Below are 16,257 nucleotides of genomic sequence, written 5' to 3'. Positions count from 1 at the left end.
CAATAAACATAAAAATCTAGCGTTTTATTGCGAAAGGACAAATGAGATATCGCCACCGTCCGTCGAAATTAGTAGGCGACGTAAACATCTCTATGAATATTCATTATGCCGCAATAATTTCGGAAATGCCGGACGTGCCGCATATAGGGCCCTGACCGCGAAATCGTCCCCCACAGAATATCGCTGGTCACGCGCGGCCCTCTGCCTGCGGGGCCGATGGGACCAAACGTGGGCGAAATTCAGAGAGACGTTGTTTCGGCAACCGTCGCGTCGGAGCCCAATTCGCTGCGTGGGCACTCCGTTCAGGAACCGCGTGATTCCGAAACCGACTTTCCGACTTACAAAATACACAACGGTGGGCGAAGTTGGAGCCAATCGCAAACTGAGAGAGACGGGGAAGCGCGACGTGTATTTTGCTAACATATCCGCGTATTCAGAGTCCTGCTTTAATTCTGCATTATCATGTACCGATCGTACAAGCGATCGTTTTCGGTTACACCGCAACTCGAATGTTTTTTTTAAGCGTAGTCACATTGAAGTTCGTGGAGCTGCGTATAATTAATCAGTCATCCTCCCTAATGGGGGTATCTGTTTTATGCGGCCATTTTTCTTTAGTGAAATATGGGAGTGTAGAATTTCAGTCATTTAGGTGGAATAAAAATAATGAAACACAAATAATTTAAAAATAGATTAGAGAGACAAATTACATTTATTTGCCATAATTCTGTTTAGAACTACATACTTACACTGAGAAAAAGATGCCTAAAAATATATTTGTGAAAAATATATTTATTTCACTGAAATAAATATATATTTAAATATTAGCGAAATAAAATTTTATTCCTAGCAAATAAGCCACCTATTTTATTTTTTTGCAATTAATGAGATATGTTTCACAGAAATAAGATATATTTCACAGAAATGTTCTTCATCACAATCAAATTTTGTAAGTAACATTTGTTTCGCAATACTTTGACATTTTTCTCTCAGTGTAGTATTAAATAATTAGTATTATATAATTATATTTGTACATACGCAATGTGGTATATGAGTATGTATAACAGAAAAATCGCAAGTATATATCAACTCGAAGAAAAAGAAGCTAACGCTATAAAAAAAATTGTTTTAATTTATCAAAATTTATTTCATAATATGGCCTATATTTTCTGTTATACATACTCATGTACCAAACTGCGTATGTATGTACATATATAATTACGTACTGCAATTATTTAATACTAAGTATGTAGTTCTAAACAGAATTATGGCAAATAAATATAATGTTAAGTATTTATCATTAATGTAGCGTACTACACATTAGTACTTTTCATCGTTACATATCTACAATTGTTTCGACATCGCGAGTCGAATTTATTGTTTTAACATTTGTCTTTATTATCTTTAGGATCGATTCTTTCTCAGTTGCAACGGCAACTGTATTTCTGATCGCAGCAAGGTACTGATGAATGCAGAAGCGAGGCGTATTCATCATTTAAGTACCTATCCTCGTCACTCGCGCAACGACACGTTTAACCTTTTCGTCGGCAAATCGTTTGCATCGCTAACACGTGGAAACTATGTAAATATGACTTTTTCATTGACTTTCCGCCAAGAACTCGCTACTGACACGCGCACACAAAACAAGAATCACCACTTAAAACGCTCCTTGCAATGGAAGGCTTATTATATTAATCCTTAACGGGTTTTCCATGATGCAATGCATAGTATAATTGATTCGGCACTCGATTGAATACTGTTCTCAAGAAATCCTTGGTCGAGAAAGCGATATCGATAGGTGATGAATTATGATGAATGAAATATGTACAGTATTTTTCATTTCTGTATATTTCGTTCTATTTAATAAAATTCTGTTTAATTGTTTGAACATCTTTCTGAAAATTAAAGAATTTCTTTGTATTGTTCTTACTTTGTACAAAAAAAGAGTTAATTTAGAAACTGCGTATAATTAAAAAGAATTATGTAGTAATCTTATGCAAATAGTTTTAAAAGTCGCGAGCAATATTTAAATAAGTCACAAAAATTTACTCATAATTTATAATTAAAAAATGATTACCTCAACACTTTTTATTACAATATTATATAGTCAAATAACCTGTCCTTAAAATATCAACATATTAATTGCCACGATGATCGGACTGGTGACCGGAGCTATTAAAATTTTTCTGAACGCTTGTAAAGAAATAAGCGTTATCTGAAATAAACTTTGTTAATATAATACAAATATTTAGCTAATAATAAATACTACGCTATTCAACATATGAAAATATAGTTTTAATGCTTTTATGATAATTAAAATTCTGTTAACATACAAAATTGCGAGGCAAGCAACGCATAAAAACATGAAATAATTTTATAGCACTAGCAGCAGAGCTTTTTATCAAACATTCTTGAAGCCGACTTTTCGCGCTTTCGCCCAGTCAAATAACTGTCCGTTTAAGATTCCATCCGGCTTCCACGGAAATTTCGACTTCCTCAAGGGACACCCGATCATCAGGGCCGTGATCAGGCAATCACGTCACGTGCCGTGTACTCCTTGCTTATCGTGTACCTTTTTCACCTCCGCCAAACGAATAATTACGTTGTGGCCGACGTCGTGCTGGCGCGATGAGTTGCCGCGGACGACACTCATATTTACGGGCTTCGTTTACGAGCCGCTTTTAAAGCACCTGAGGCTTTTGCTTCCGGTTAAAAACTCTAGTAAGAGGTACTATTTATACGACCATTAGCGTACAATCTCCGTCTACATTTCTATAAATACGCGGCATCGCGCGGTGCAGTAGACTCGTTTCATCATCACTCGTCGGCGCGCGACTCTCGTAAAATCCTCCTGACAGTAAAACCTGGCTCTCGTCTCGACAGTGTCTTCCTATCCATTCTCCGCCGTGTCATCGCGGGAAAGTCCATAATGCCGCGAACGACTTAAAATTCCATCGGTACATTTTTAATTCCGTCATTCCACGCCAATCGCACAGAACCCAAGACAGAGGTCATGACGAAGGTTAAAGACGTGTCTTCGTTATACAAGCAAATCCCAATCATGGAAGTCCTTAATAAAAATATTGTAGCTATACAAGAGACGATGGGAGGCTTAATATTTTCTTGTTGTTGAGATAAAAAAGAAACAATTACATAAGAGTGCGCCTAAAATTGTTTCTCATTAATTTATTCAAATTTAATTTATTCTTCTTTTTTAATTTATCATACTTTAATTTTATTTTATTTTAATGAACAGTAAAAATTCTTTAAATTGAAATAAATACAGAATTAAAATAGAAATCTTTATACATATTTATTCATACTCGATACTACATTAAAGATGGCTCAAATTCGAGTCGAAACATTTAACTTTCTTATGCATTAATTGTTTATTATTTTATCAAATATAACAGCATATAGTCGACATATAGTCGTCTGTGCTAGACTGTTATTATTATCATATTCTAATTTTATATTTACTTATTCCCATAAGAGACGAGAGAAAAATTGATATCTCTTATATCTCTTCTACATAAATTTAAAGTAAGCCCAGATATTGTGTGTCGAAAAGGAAGGATGTTTTGAGCTTTATCTTCTTACGAGGAATGTGGGTATATCCTGAAAAGTGTTAATAAGCTTCGTAAAGCAGTGATCATCTGCCGTAGTCATCCCGCGCCCGAATGACGAAGGGCGCGTGCCCGACCGGTTCCCTTTAAGTCGCCTCTTCCACGAAAACTTGCACGGAACCATTAGTTCCGCGTCCCCGGTTATAGTTGCGTCACAGGAAACTAGAAAAGAATTATTTCGGAGAGTGGATCTCGCGAGCGACCGTCGTTAATCGCGGTTTACAGCCGGTCGGGATCCAGTTCCGTGGGGCGCGCATTCTCCGCGCGACATTAATCGCTGCGACACATCTCTCCTGTCGCACTAATATCTACCATCTCTTATCTAACAGTTGTACCTATACGTATCCCGTGCACCGTTACTCTCTTGCTCTTAACGCCCACGCATCTTCATGCGTTTCCCTTAGTCTTTCCGCATATCGGCGCACTTTCTAGCTGCTCTGTATCTTCCTAGCTTCAGCATGTTTCATCTGATAGGATTTTTTTAAGAGCATTTATCGGGAAAAATAAAAATTGAAATCTTCATTTTGTGGGAGAAATAATTTGTATAACTATAAAAATTTTATGATTACGATTAATATGTATTGAATAGGAAAATTTTAAAAGACAAAAAGATTCAAAACGCTGACTAGTTTTATAAATTATTATAACATATGGCACTGAATGAATATTCTCTACAAATGTTCAATGATTGCGGACTTGGCAGCCCGTGTCGGTTAATAATAGCATTCATGATCGATTTGAACGCCTCGATTGTCGATATACTTTCTCCACGTTCAAAGTGCTAAGATCAACCTGCACAATTGATCCGCCTATGTGCCATACAAATAGCTTGAATAAAAATCAACGACTGTAAAGCACTACGGTGCCAACCATGGCTCGTTATCAATCGTGCGCGGTAGACCGTGCGAGCTGACTCGAGGCACGCGCCTGGCGGGGTCGTAGGCCGCCCTACCTCCTCGTCTCGAGTCTTGTGCCCCTCATTTTCCTGCTTCTCTTCGAGTAACATTCACGAGAGAGAATGAGAAGGAGTGAAGACCGAGGGAGGTGACCCCACTTCCATTCGGTGCCCGTAGCGGGGCCCGCGGACCCAGTCCTCCCACTCAATCGCTTTTACCCCCTTCCTCGCAACGCTCTCCTGTTCCCTCTCTCGCAAACAACTCCACCACTCTGACCCACGATCAGCGGCGGTCCCCCTTGGCCCGCCTACGTCCCCCTTGCGCCGCTACGCTCCCTTTGCACGGGATGCGACGGCAGGCCGACTGCATTCGCGATCTCTCTCCCTTTCTCTCTCGCTCGCTCGCTTTATCCACCCTCGTTCGCTTACTCCCTCGCTCTCTTTTTGCGCTTTTTCTCTCACTCCGTCTAATTTTCTTCTCATTGTCTTCGTTGTTTCTCTTCATCCTTCTCATCCGCTTACCTCCTACCCCTCCCCTCCCTTCCCCTCCCTCTCTCTCTCTCTCTCTTTCTCTTCCTCCTCCAACACCCATGCGATGCGGCCCACACGCGCACGCGAGAGTCCCGCGTGCGCTACACAACACACATGGCCGGTCCGGCCACTCTTACTCGCGGAGTGTGCGGTCCTACCTCCTGCAGGGGACCGTGTCACGTGGCCCCCAGGCCGCAACGGCACGCAGCGCGCAGCACGGGCTGTGCTCTCTCGTGAGCCGCGCACACGACACCAGTCAGAGACGAACCGAGAGACCGGACCGACAGATCGCATTCTCACTCCCAGGAAGCGCGTGTGGTGCTTTCTCCCTCCCTCTCTCTCTCCGATTCTTTCTTTCTCTCTTTCTCTCTCTCCCTTTCTATCTCTTTTTCTCTCGCACTCTCTCCTCTCTTCCTCCCTTTCCGTCCCACAGTTCTTCGTTACGCGACGTGTCAACCCCCTGGGACCGCTCGTGTGCGCCCCCACGTTGTCTCTACCATCTGACGTTTCCGCGGGCACGTGCCAATTCCCCCAGTGTTGTGTGTTTACGCGCCGCCGCGAGTGTCGTGAGGCCCGCGGCGAACCGAAAGGGATCGTTGGAGCACTGGGATATTTTTGTGGCACCCCAACACAGGTGAATACTCTGATAGAGAGAGGATTCGCAAACCAGTCGTGAGAAGTGTGCAAACTGCAAAACACGTTGTCGCGTCTGCCTCTCGGCATCATGCCGAGATGAGAACGGGCGGTAGTGTAAATCGGCCGTGCCGATGGTACAGTGCATCGTCGTTGTGGGATGTGCAATCGGTGCTGTGTGTCAGCGTGTTACCGGCGACGTTGTCATTGCACGAGGTACGGTTCAACGGAGGCCGCGACGAGGCTCTCTCGTTAGGACGACCGACGCTCCGACTGGCCTTCACGGATGAAAATGAATGGTGTGCATTTTCTGCTTCGCTCTACTACGAGATCGATCAACGCGGCGGGATCGATCGTCGTCGGCCTCTGTGAACGCGTCGCGCTCGTACGTTAACGCGTTAAATGTCCCTTTCAAGTGAGGCTTGATGAAGATCGACGATCGTCGATGGCGGCATTGAGATCTACCGCGGTATTCGGAATTGTGCTAGATGACAGTCGTCGATATGTTCGATTATTAATAATGTCATTTGACGTAACGCAGATTGATATTAATTTTTAATAAATAATACATATTCCTGGTAATTAAGAGGTACAGAGAATCATTTATCGCTATTGTAAAAAGTGTCCGCGACTAATTAACGTACACTGGAAAAAAAAAGTCTGACTGCATTAATTGGAATCTTGGAAAATGGACAAATCAGAATTTTCTGATTGACTCTATTATAATTCTAGTTGAGATAAATAGAATTTTGATTGATTAGAATTTTCTGATTTGTCCATTTTCAATCAGAAACTTTTCAGCGAACTGACCAATCACACCATCTAGAAATAACATCAATGTTATAATTTTGCGCTCAATAATGTGACTGTTATGTAACACCATGTGTTATAATGCATTTAATTGTTGAGTATGAAATTAACAAACTGATGTTAATTTTAGTTTGCGTCGATTAGGATGTCGCTAACGGCGAGGAATGTTGTTATTGACTATGGTCACGCCACGCTCTCGTTATGAATGAAAAAAAGAACGGCGCCTGGCAGATCGCGAAGTGCAAATCGAGCGTGCCATCGCGCCTCGTCTCGCCGCGTCCAGCTCATTGAGAATTATAGACTTGCCAAGATCGTTGATGGCTTTGGTCTTTGTGAGGATGACAGCGGTGGCAAAGTGCCGTCGGACGTCGAACACGCCAGGTGTGCTAATTGTATCCGATCAGTGACTCGTGATCTCCTCGCTAGCGTCTCTATAATTCGGAGGGGAGTATCATCCGTGAGGAAATCGATTTCCAACGTGATAAATTATTCATCGCAACGGCGCATAATAAAATATCGGGGGAAACCTACCGCCGAGACGTGGCCGCGTTTAAAACCGGCGAACATTTTTACGGCGTCAACCTCGTTGGCTGTAGCGCCAAAAATGTGCCAGCAATAAAAAGCGCGTATTAAAGCTTAGCCCGTGTCCGCGTTTGAGACTCGTTAAAGAGGCGCGAAGCGTAAACTCTTCCCACCTCGACGATCAACACAGGCCAGATAAAATCGGGCCAGAGCGTAGTGGACCCGCGTGGACTTGGCAGTGCCAGGCGCTCGTACTTCGGATTTGCGTCTCGGGAGGATGACCAACGATGAACTAATGGACCGCGATAATTACACGGTGTTCGTGTCGACACACGACGTTTTCGATGACATTTCCTCTTTTTTTTCTTTCCTCTCGTTTTTCTTTCTTTCTCATTGGACAGTCGCATTCTGATTGAAAACATGGCGCGCATTAATGAAGCGATTCCTATCGGCACTGGTCGAATCTGATAATTAAATCAAGCACCGGTCAGATATTAATTGAATCGCGATCCCTCGGATTCGATCTACCTCGTTTCGCAAACACGTCCGACAGGCCGGAGCTCGTTCGCGACGGCTCATGACGATCCGGTGCATGCGCATTTCACCGTCGCGAGATCGCACCGTCGATTGCAGTCGATTTGGTCACTCGTACCTTCCTTCGCTGCGATATTGTTCCGGCCCTTCAGCAAGCGGCCCGTCTTTCGATCTGCGCCGGAGCGTATTAACGGTCTTGTTCGGATAATGGACAGATTCAATAGTCTCCATGACCGTCTGTTCTTCATTCAGTAAATTAATAGCAGAGATATGATCGTGCCAGTCGTCGTATTTGGGATTGTCAGTCATTCACGAAAGCGGGAGTACCGGGGAAAGTAAGAAATATAACGCACCATCAAGATGAAAATATTACGTTTTTGTGTTTAGTACTTGATATGGTCTCATACTTTTTTATTTTTTTTAAATTTATTTTTTTTACACATTGTCCTCTGCGTTAATTTTTAGTTGCTGCTGTGTGTTTTTAATTACGGTTTAAAGCCCCTTCAAATCTTCTTATCATGCTTTATTATCTTATTATGTTGTGATACTTTTTATCAAACTAATGAAAATCAAGTGTAGAGTCGAAACATTTTGGTTAATAAATTAATTTATTAATTCTTGTTGCGTAACATCTATGTTGCTCATTTTTGCCATTATCCTTCTTATCTGGTTATAAAAATATTTTTTATCAAGTTAATCAACTAGAGAATTTCGGAAATATTTTTGAATAAAATTGATTAGAGGTTCGTGTCGTTAACATTTTATTTTGTTGTTTGCCACGTTAGATATTGATTAGATCGTTACGGAATATTTATTAGAACGTTAGGAGCTCGCTGATTTTAGTCAAACTTCGCCACTAACGTTACTTATAACTCGAGTGGATTTAATTAATTACTCGCACGCTAATGTGCGATGACACGTCTGATGTTTCGATGACATTCCTTGAATCGTCGTTGATTAGCAGGTAGTAAAGAAGTGTAAGAGATAAACCATGATAAACATTTGAATTCGCGTTATTTAACACTGTACGCTTTGCTTAACGCTTTCTGATCGTTCGGAGGAAATGTTCTGTTGCATAATAGTATTTGACTTTAGATAATGTATCTGTTAAAAATCGGAAAGATTAGGATAAATTACTATTAGGATAGATTAGGATAAATTTTATTGAATAATATGTAGTAATTAATCTGTTAATAGCTCAAATGCGTAAACAATTGTACAGTAAAAGTTAAATAGCAAAATTTTATTTTGCACTTTGCAAAAACACTCGTTACTCTATGTCTACTTTAAAAATATTTAGGGAAATATTAAGGTTTATATATGGAAAAAAATTTTTGTTGATGTATGTAAAAATTTATGTAGACACTCATAGATGTGATAATAATTTTATTGAATCATCAACATAATTATGTAAGAGATTCAAACAATGATAAACAATGCTGTAAAAAGTTTGATATTCTAGCGACTAGCATAAGTGTTTTACACAATTATTTTGATGGTCCAATAAAAATATTTTTAAACCTATTTCTAGCTGAATTTTTAGACACTGATAAAACAGTTTTTTTTCATATTTCTGCACAATTTGTAATTTTTTATCAGAAAAATCGGAACTTTTCGCATATTTCATATTTTGATTTCGTGAGAATCTTCTTAGGCAAATATCAATCGTTTCAAAAACAAAAAAAATATGAAAGACAAAGATGTCACGAGAGGGACGCTTCGTACAACAAAAAAATATTCAGGAATGTCTCATAATTAATTCGGAGCATTACGTCGTTTATCGGAAAAGCCTGGGACGTATTAATCGGCAATTAAAGTCCTGTCGTAAAAAGATATTACGGCCATGGTTATGCGATATCGATATAAAATCGACGTCAATATCGACAGTTAAAAATATCACAAATCGTGATTCGGTTTCACTGGCTCATTCAGATCCGCGTCTCTCACCTCACGCGAATAAATTTGTGCGAGAGGGACCGTATAGTGAAAGATCATGAAGATCGGCGCGACCAGATAAGAATCGACGGTACTCCGGGGGCTGATGGGACCGTGACGACGAAAAGACTCTTTGGAAATGCGTGTCGAGGCCGCCGCCTCGTGGGAGGGGCCCCGACTATTTCTCTCTCCGGTGCAGGGGGTCCGTTCCCTGATTTCTCTTTCGCAACCCTCTTCATGGGGCCGTAACCAACATACCACAGCCTCTTGTTTATCGGAAAGCACTCGAGTCGTCATACAATAAAAACGTCTCGTAAATTAGCGCCCGGTGACTGTCACGACGCTTGAAAGCCGCCTTCGTCTTGCGGTTGAAATTAATGCGCGCGAATAACACTAAAGATATTGACGATTTAATACTATTATCTGTACTCACTCGATCTGACGTATCTTCTTAATTTAGATTGGCAATAACCATTTGAAAGTTGGCAAATTTTATTGCAATCACGCTTTATACTCACTTGCTGTTTTTCTTATACATCGCTTAAACATTCTTTTATCATTAATTTGCTTTCTTATAATCTTCAGATCTTATTCACGTTTATTTATTTTTATTTAAGTTGTATTATTTTTCTTCTTAATTTAGATTAGCGATAACGGTCTGAAATTGGCAAATTTCACATTATATTTATAATTATGCTTTACACTTGTTTATATCTTATCTCAAATATTTCTGTATTAATTCGCTTTTTACCATTTTATTATTTATTTTTGCTTATTTTACTTGAGCTATATTTTTCCGTTAATTGTGTTTATGTTACCTTTTACTTTATTATTACAAATGGAAAGCGTCATTTTCCATTACTGAAACTAGTAAAGAAACGGTACTTCTCTCTCAGTATTCATTTTTTTTCTCACTAGGTACTCTGCTAAATATCCGGCGACGGCATAAAACGAAAAATAATTGAACGCGTGAGGTTAAACGAGGTTCACCATGGCGGCAAGGTGCGCTCCTCATCTAGATCTGCCACGTTAATTTCGTAACTTGATACGTCATTAAAGTAACAAATTGCGCTATTAACCTGGCCACGGTTAATTAGGCGAGGCGTTATAAATGGCAGAAAAGCTCCGCGAATTAATCAATGCTCGATCGGGCGCGATCGCGCGCAGCTACGCATCGCTTCTTCCGCCCCATCGTTCTCTTCTTCTTTTTCTTCGTTTGCCTCCATCCGTCCCTTAATAACCATAAGCGCAATAAGTAGGTTGAAAATGGAGATGAAATAATTTTGTGGACCAACCCGCGGGAGTGTAACATTAACGAATGGCCGGCGGCAACGAGCGCATTATGATAGTAATTACGCTAATTACACGGCGTGTACCGCCTGGCTAAGGTAAAGGTAGCCCGATAAACTTGATTATAATGACATAATTCCGCTCTAGAATGAGTTAATTCGACGACATTGTCGCGATTTTGACAGTTACGTACAAAAAAAGCTCGAGGGAATTCGGTAATATTTTGCACATGATATTACAGAAAACAGTAACTATAATATTAATTTATACACGAAAAGGATGGTTTTGCTAAAGTATCTAAAAATATAGCCAAGTACAGATCTGAAAATAAATTTATTAGACCGTCAAAATAATTATGTAGGACGATTCAGCTTGTTGCTAGAATGTTTTGCAGCATTGAGATTTCTACATAATTATTTTGATATCCAATAAAATTATTTTTAGATTTGAAATAGATCTAAATTTTTAAATACTAAAATCATTCTTTCTGTATATCTTAAAAGAAATCAATGAAGCTGTCAACGAAAAAAAAAACCGTTTCAATCAATTTTTCTAAATGTCGAGTAATTTTTTCAATTACAACCAAGCATTTTTTTCGAAAATATTACATCAGTTCCGTGTATGATGACCTTTTTCCCCGAATATTAAATCTTTTTTTTTCTTTTTTTTTTTTAAGCGGTCGTTCGAATTAATTACTGGTACCGTAATTAAGAAGAACTTTACATAATGATCGAATAGTATGGGTGTAACGGTGCACAGAGGAATATTACGCGTGGGCGGTTATTTAGTGTGTGGACAGTACGGAGCCGTCTTTAATAATTTCGGCGTTAATTAAATGCCAATGCGTGGGTGCCGGACCAGTCCGCCGGAGGATCCGATTTGGTTTTGTCAACTTTCACTGCGGCTCTTCCACCACCGATCGTCTACCGGGTGCGTCTTTATGACCTTCTCCGTTACGCTAGTACGTTAAATGGCACCGCGACGATCATCGTGTGCATACAGTGGCAAATTAAATTTCACCTCGCGCGCAACAGTACCATGTTAATCGCTTAATAATTCCTCGCGCCGGTTCGATATCAATTTGTTGACCGGGAATTACATCGAAGGTTCGGTACTTACCAATTACACGATACAATTACAATTTTGCAGTTTGCCGATCGATCGATAAATGTATATGCACCTTCACGGCAGAGATTTCACTTAGCAGAGGATCGTTTCGGCGCGACGCAACCACGTTTAAAACCGGCAATGAACGACCGACGCGACCGGGCAGAAATATTCAAAAACTTATTCACCAGCGGTGAAATATTTTTTGTCTCGCTTTCACCTCTCTCAATTTTTCTCAATGAGAAGCCGTGCGGAGAACGCTCTGCCTCTCACGTTTTCGAAAGTTACGCGACGCCCGCCCGCCTGTCCGCCGCGCCGGTCCGCTCGGCTCTTTTCACGTTGCCGGTAATTTTACCGTAATTTACGACGGCGGAATGAATCCTCGCCCACGCGCCGAGCAAGGAGTGAACACAAGAACGAGTTCGCGGCTCGGCCCCGTCGCCTCGATTCTATTAATTCGATACGATTAGGCTGTACAACTGCCCACGATTCTTCGCGCTAATTGCCCCGAGGAGGGCTAACCCCGATGAAGAGCGGTAAGGGGTTATCAAGGGGATTAATTAAATTGAATCGAGCTTAATTAGCCGTGACCGCTCGTGACTCCTCGAGGTGCGACGCGGTTCGCCTAGGGCGCAGTAAAATGACAAACGGGACGAAAAGTTCAACGATAAATTGAATATTTGCCACGCCTGCCATTAATCCTCCCGCGTGAGGAGAAACATGCTTAAGTTGAGAGGAGACGAGCAATATCAAAATAATTCGTGTAAATTAAAGGAATTTTTTACGTAGAAAATATTAAAATTCAGCTAGGATGGGGTAAATATTGAAATTACTGCAGTCAACCTTATAAAATAATCTAATTAAAGTTATATTAAATGTATGTATAATGGGTTGCTGGGGGGGATAATTGATTGTACTTTTGTATAACTGCACTCTTACAGAAATCTAATACTGAAAGAAATTATTAATTACTTATTTTGGGTATTAAAAGCATTGTTGTTCAGTATATATTAGTACTCCAAATCAGAATAATTAATTACTGTTTTTCAACAATAAATTAGCTAGTATTTTCTGTAAGAACTCATAACGACCGGAGAATAAATATAAATTGAGGGAACTTTTTGCTTTAGAAATATAGACTACAATTCAACTAGGGCGAAATAAATCTCATTTTAAAATTAGCACAAGTAATCTTACGAAATATTGATCAATTCCCGTGTAATCTCTGTGCGTTAACAATCTTTTTTAACTGACTTATTCGCACTCGTGTCATCGTGCACGAGGATACAGATCTCTCAGCTGTGATTCATATAAATTATGAAAGAACATAATGCTCGCGTAACAAGCAATCCAAGGAGTTAACAAACGCGCGACGTGTCATTCAGTTAGTGTGACATTATGGGTGGGACGCGACCTATACGCGTGTCCTGAGTCAAGAATTATCCATTAAAACGTTTAATGTCATCAGGGCATGGCAGCATAATATTGTATAATCATAATTCATTTCCCTGAACCGTAATATCGAAGCGATATGCAAATGAAGATGATCTAATAAAAAAATAAATAAATATGTCGCGCCACGTCAACGTTGCGGTCAGAAAGACTCGCGTGCGCGCACGTGTGACTGCTGACACATTAAACGGCGATCAACAGATCGAACGTGAAATCATGTCCTCGAGAGTATTGTATATCCGAGCCTCTTGTCGCGGAGAAAACGGGCGTGAAATTCGGACCGCGCGCGGTGCAAAGAGCAATTGAGACAAGAACGTGGGTGAAAGCGTTACGTCACGAGGGACGATTGTTTAAAAATGTGCGTGATTAAGGAACTTACTAAACTGCTGTGTAAATCTCGATGTCGCAGTAAGTTCCAAAGCGCAGCGTACGATTTCACAGAGGCTGGACCGACGGAAGATATCGATCATGTAAAAGCTAATGGGCGTTGCGAGGTGTTGAACTGAGATTATCCCTTCGAAGCTGACATTATTTGTAACACAATTATACTGACATTGAGTCTGTGCGACTTATTTAATTTATGTTGAGACACTTATTAATTTCAAGGAGATTTATTAATCTCAAAATGACGTAACTCGTATAAAAAAGAATTAAGAATTATAAGTCTATTTTAATAACAATAATTTGAAGAACGTCATACTAATTATATGAAAAATAATTGGGCCTCGGGAAAAAATAAACTATATAGTTTTTTAAACTTATATAATGTAGTCTTACAATGTGGTGTACACAAAGATGTAAAACTTGTGTTCATAGAGCACATTTGATACATCACAGTTTCATTATTGAGCCTTGTGTCAATAATATTTTTTGTTTGCCATATTACAAGCTACATTATATGTGAAAACTAACTCATTTCATCGAGATTTAATTTTTCATACAATTAATGGGGGGTCGTTTGGAGATGTGACCACAAAAAATATAATTAGATCCATTAGACTCACCGTCAGCTCCGCAGGGATATAATTGAGTGGATCTAATAGATCCCCAACCGTCAGCTGCGAAGAATTAACCCTTAGTACATATGATTGGATCATTCATGTCCTGCGCATTTCTTTTCTTTGAAATACGGGGAGCACCTGGCTAAATAATGGCCTCTATCCTTTTCTTGCTTTTTAATACATAATTTTACAAATACTTTCTAATGATGTTAAAGTATACGTAAGACTTATTAAAGAGTGTATATAATACTTAATAATTTGTTAATACAACACTGAAAAAATATACGAACCGATGTCCGATTGAAAATAGACGAACCAGAAGATTCTGGTTATATCAATTAGAATTCATCATTTGATTATCTTAACTAGAATTCTGATAGATTTAATCCAAAAAATTCTGCGATTCGTACATTTTTAATCACAATTTCGATTAATCCCACCAGATATTTTTCTTAGTGTAGAAAATTAACCCGAGTGACCCATCATAAAATCGGTAAAATTATCATGTGTACTAAGACTTAAGGGACTTCATTATGTGAAAATCGTATTTAGAAATTTGAAGATTACGTGTTATCGCTTCGTCAAACACCTCGCAACGCTTGACGCACAGTGTCGATCGTGAACGATTTGGCGGTTCCTTCTCGTTACAATCGACACTCAACCGACATGAATCGTCGACTTGCAGGAACCGATAAACGCAGGAGCATCGTTCATCATTTCGAGGGATGGACCGAGAATAATCGTTTCTCATCAGCCATAACGAAACAATCGCTGTTCGTCGATCAATCCGCGAATTCCATGATAAACGCGCGACTCGCGTAAAAAAAGGAGTCAACGCGTCTCTGTGCACGCGTTATCCGTCCTCGTCTTGTTTCTTCTGAAGAATTGTGTTTCGTGAAAAATGTGGGACGAGGATGTTTCACAGAATGACTCGCACGGGCAGCGCGTGAGGTGTTGAACGCCGCAATATACGTCCTGCCGCGTATGATAAGACGGAAATATAATTTATCGTACGTGCAGCACCACGTATACAAGCACCATGGTTACCCTGGACACCGAGCAGAAGCCCGAGAGGCAGCACTGCGGCCGACGTATGTGCGCCATTTGCAGACGCATCAAACGAGATAAAGGTAATGAATGACACGATTTTTATCTTAATGCCGCATCATGTCGCGAGCGTTTAGTACGGCGGTTTCACCCTACGAAGTGATATCTCTCTGGAGGCGCATTTCACGCCTTTCCTTTTGTCTCTCCTTTTGTCCACCTTCCGTGCACAACGTGCATAATTGGGACCCGCGAGGATGACCCGTGAGACGGGAAATAAAAGCCAGACGATAAGACCGCTTGAAACGTACGGCGCTTTAAAAACAGCCCTCGTTATCCACCTGACCCGTTACCATCGACAACAACTCGGCGGACAATTCCGCGCTCGTTCCGCACGGAATTTTAAGAGCCGTTATTAAGGCGGTTAATTATTTTTTTTCCCTTGCGCAATAATTCATAGCGTGCGTTGCATAAAGGCGGGCAGCACCGGCCAGGGAGAGGGAATGAAACGCGTGACAGAACGTTTCTCGCAATTTATGTAACGAAGGAGACCCCCGAGTATTGTAGAAGGAGGAGGGAGAGAAACTCCCTTCTCCTCTCTCTCTCTCTCTCTCTCTCTCTCTCTCCTGATCTTCGGTTATTACTTTCCGCGTTGAATCGTGCGTACACCTGTCACCGCTCGCGGTATAATTGCGCGCGACGAACGCGTTCCATGAAATACGACCGGCAAAAATATCGCAGGACCGAACGGCATTCGAGGAATCCACGGATGACAGCATCCGACGACGTCCTCCCGACGTCCTGCTTTATTTTTACGTGGCAAAAAAAATCTGCCGTTTTACATTAACAGTCTGCGTGAAAAGGCAATGCCGTTATTACG

The 16,257-nt window shown here is 40.6% G+C and overlaps 1 protein-coding gene across 4 annotated transcripts in view; it reads left to right on the top strand.

Moving 5' to 3' along the window:
* Positions 1-16,257, top strand: part of LOC108757857 (MKL/myocardin-like protein 1) — a 223,559-nt gene that overhangs the window by 178,203 nt on the left and 29,099 nt on the right. The window contains exons 1-2 of one of the 4 annotated variants that reach the window (XM_018502516.1): positions 5,751-5,981; positions 15,019-15,463. The exons of the other annotated variants lie outside the window; for them this stretch is intronic. Of the exons in view, the coding sequence (XP_018358018.1) occupies positions 15,373-15,463 (91 nt within the window). The 5' untranslated portion in view covers positions 5,751-5,981; positions 15,019-15,372. Of the gene's footprint in view, positions 1-5,750; positions 5,982-15,018; positions 15,464-16,257 lie in introns of those variants that run through there. 4 annotated transcript variants of the gene reach the window in all.

The sequence above is a fragment of the Trachymyrmex cornetzi genome, unplaced genomic scaffold (genome assembly GCF_001594075.2).
Source record: "Trachymyrmex cornetzi isolate Tcor2-1 unplaced genomic scaffold, Tcor1.1 scaffold147, whole genome shotgun sequence".
Taxonomy (NCBI): domain Eukaryota; kingdom Metazoa; phylum Arthropoda; class Insecta; order Hymenoptera; family Formicidae; genus Trachymyrmex; species Trachymyrmex cornetzi.
Note: the sequence above shows the minus strand (reverse complement) of the source record. Positions and strands in the feature narration are given on the sequence as shown.